General features: G+C 54.4%; 1 protein-coding gene and 1 pseudogene across 1 annotated transcript in view; one reads left to right on the forward strand and one right to left on the reverse strand.

The window, feature by feature from the left end:
• LOC107100647 overlaps positions 1-398 on the forward strand; it is a 12,480-nt pseudogene extending 12,082 nt beyond the window's left edge.
• Positions 399-715: 317 nt separating this feature from the next.
• The window catches only part of ap5b1 (adaptor related protein complex 5, beta 1 subunit), a 7,268-nt gene continuing 4,583 nt past the window's right edge, over positions 716-3,400 (reverse strand). The window contains exon 2 of the mRNA XM_015399228.1: positions 716-3,217. Coding sequence (XP_015254714.1) covers positions 1,325-3,217 — 1,893 coding nt within the window. The 3' untranslated portion in view covers positions 716-1,324. The remainder of the gene's footprint in view (positions 3,218-3,400) is intronic.

The raw sequence follows: 3,400 nt of genomic DNA on the forward strand, positions 1-3,400 counted from the left end.
TGATGCTAATGTTAGCTAAATAGTAGACAGGGAATATTATTGATGCTAATGTTAGCTAAATAATAGGCAGGGAATATTATTGATGCTAATGTTAGCTAAATAATAGGCAGGGAATATTATTGATGCTAATGTTAGCTATATAGTAGGCAGGGAATGTTATTGATGCTCAGTGTGGGAACCCGGCTCACCCATTTTCCTTTCCCCTGAAGGAATGGGGACCCAGCTGCCCTCATCCCTTCCTGGGGGCCTTCAAGCTGCAGCACGACATGTCCTGGACCCCGATGGAGCAGGTGGAGAAGAGGGAGGCAGAGATTGCCATCATGGACAAACTGCTGCGCCAGCAGACAGCCTTACCTCCGTACACCCAACTTCAAAGGTCTGAGTGAATGAAGGCTGCTGAACGGACCAATCAACGATCGGTTTACTGGACATCTCAGTCCACACTGGGCCAGACACTGCTTTCTTCTGCTGCTGCTGCTATGCAGCCTAATGGCCTCGTTAAAGTCTGTCTTAGAAATCACTATCAGCATTTTTACTGTTCTGAAAGATGGATGGTCCTGATAAAACCCAGCGGATCAGAACCAGCAGACGAATCCCAACCACCTCTGGACCTGCAGCTCAGAGGTTCCTCAGGGGCTCCAGGAAAAATCACATTTTCTCACCTTCAATAAAATGATTTATTTTAATGTTTGAGACCTAATTTTCTATTTGATGGATGATTAATAAAACAGAGAACAAACTGACAACACATTTATTTATAGTTTAGTTCTATTAAGACCTAAAGCTTATAGAAAAGCAACATCAAGCTTTTCTACATGAGTCTGATGAAGCAGTCGGTCCAGTCGAAAATCTGCTGCATCTTCAATGGACAAACAGGCAGGTGGTAGCAAAGCTGCTGGAGAAACAAGAGGTCTCACTCTGACATGAACTGTGTCTCTGCTGCATTTCTGGGTCCTTTGTTCAGAGATTTTCACACAGTCCAGTTAGAGTAGAAATACTTAGGAGAATAAAAAGTAGAGCTAGAAGGTCTCCATTAAACACATGAAAAATTCACCATTTAGGATGAAATCAAACTATACAGTTTAAAGTTCTTAAATATTAGTTTTTATCCCAGAGGATAAATTAGGTAAGTGTGAAGAATACGGCTTCTGCTCTACATCTGAACATCTGCTCCAACAGCAGAGTAGATTTCCTCTTTTCATTGATTCTGATCAGAATCGTCTAAAATATTTCGCTGTCTGACCGAATCACTGGAACCGAGACAAGAGGGAAAAAAAGACGCTTCCTGAGCTTTAATCTCTGAACCAGTTGGACCAGAAACGCTCTATGACCGGTGTTCTGGTTCTGATCCCAGCTGTCTGATGGCGGCTGTAGAGGTGACCTCCAGCAGGTAATCATTGATGTGAGGCAGCAGCTGGCGGTCGTCGGTGGCCATCTTAAACAGCGTGGCATCGTCCTCCCTGCTGATCTTCAGCAGCACGTGAGAGCGTGGTGGAAGGAACCAGAGGACCCTGAAGCCGTCCTCCAGGGACGAGTCGGACAGCAGGAAGGGCAGGAAGTGTGTCTGCAGCAGCGCTTTGAGGTGGGCCTCCCCCAGCTGGCAGCAGAACAGACTGACGGCCCAGACCCCCGCCTCAGACTCCGCCTCCTCCCACAGCGCCTCAAACACCGCCACTCTGCTGGCTCTGCTCCAGGTGGAGGGAACAGGAAGAGGCAGGAAGGTCTGCTGGAAGGCCACGTGGAGGTCCGGCATGTCGGAGTGCCAGGTGAGGCCGTCCTTGGCGGTGAAGATGGCTGCGACCCGGATGGTGGTGGGATGCGGCCGTCTGGGCTGCAGGGTCAGAGTCAGCTCCGGCGGCGGTCTCTGTCTGTGCAGGAGGGGGACGCTGGCGTCCGGCAGCGGGTGGTAGTGGTGGTCGGTGAGGCGGAAGTGGAGGCGGATGCTGAAGAGCTGCTCAAAGAGCGGCTGGTGGGGCTCCATGAGGGTCAGCCGGTACCTCAGAGGGACCAGAGAGGCAAAGCCGGTTTGGCTGAACTGGGACCTGTAACGCTGCAGAGCTCCGTCTCCCACATCTTCATCAGCATCCGCCTCCTGCAGCGGCCCGGGCCCAGCCTCCGTCAGCCGCAGGACAGCTCGGTCCGTCTGGTGGACGCTCAGCGCGTTGGTGAGCCCCTCGCTCTCCGCCATGACGCAGGACAGCGCTCGCTTCTTGACCTGACCCTCCGCCGCCCCCTGCAGCACCGCACTAAGCTTCTCTCTGGACAGCGTGGTGAGGAGGCTGAAGTAGAGGCGGGCGTGGTCCTGGATGTCGCTGTCGCCATAGTTACAGGCGAGGTGCAACAGAACGTCAGCCAGAGGACCAAACAGAGAGTCCAGGCTGGGATGTAGCAGCACACGGCGGCAGACGCCCAGCACGCCGTTACCCAGGCACCAGTTGCTGCCACTGCACAGCAGGGAGGAAGTAAAGACGGCGGACAGGAAGCGCAGGGTGCTGCACGGCGAGATGTTCCCTTCCTCTGCCGCCCGGGACAGAACCTTAAGGTGGCAGCTAAGGTCTGGGAGGGTGAGCTGGCCCCCGGGGGCCCCAGTTATGGCTCTCTGGAGGCCCTGCAGGAGCCCCACTGCCCAGTCAGACTCTGGCAAGTGGTCTTGTGTCCGGTCGGCCAGGTTGAGGATGTGCGGCGCCAGCAGGGGGTGCTGCAGGTAAAGCTGACACAGCTGCTGGCTTAGACGGGCCGAATAGCGCTCCACATGGTGGAAGTACAGCAGGAAGAGGAAGGCCGCCCTGAAGAAGGTCACCACTAGGTCTCTGCTGCCCCCCCTGTCCACCATGTGAAGCAGCGCCCCCAGGAGGTCATAAATATAGGCCAGCCCCCCGCCCCCCTCCTCCTCCCCGTCCTCCAGAAAGACCAGAGCCTGCAGGTGGAGTCGGGCCAGCAGGGTGGCGCTGTCGTTCAACACAGTAGGAAGCAAGATGGAGGCCAGCTGGGGGGTCAGCAGCACAGGAAGGGCCTCGTCGCTGTCCCCGCAGCTGATTGGACGGTTCTCTGGGAAATGCAGGATGCAGTCCATGTAGAAGAGCCTTTCTGACGCGCTGAGGACCGGATGCTGCGACAGAACCAGCAGCCGCTTCAGGAGGAAGGCTTCGTCTTCGGCGCTGAACAGGCTGTCGGTGAAGGCGCACTTCATTAGCAGGGTGACATGGAGGAGCGCCACCTGGTGGAGGAGACAGCAGAGACATGTCAGCCAGAAGCAGAGCAGACTGCTGAAGACCCTCTGATCAGGACCTTTCATTCAAAACAAACTGTAGTTAAAAGCCTTCAGCTGATCCAAAATGCTGCAGCCAGAGTTCTGATGAAAATGAAAAAGAGAGATCATATCTCTCCTATCCTGGCTTCT

Source organism: Cyprinodon variegatus, unplaced genomic scaffold, assembly GCF_000732505.1.
Source record: "Cyprinodon variegatus isolate N-32 unplaced genomic scaffold, C_variegatus-1.0 Scaffold996, whole genome shotgun sequence".
NCBI classification, from domain to species: domain Eukaryota; kingdom Metazoa; phylum Chordata; class Actinopteri; order Cyprinodontiformes; family Cyprinodontidae; genus Cyprinodon; species Cyprinodon variegatus.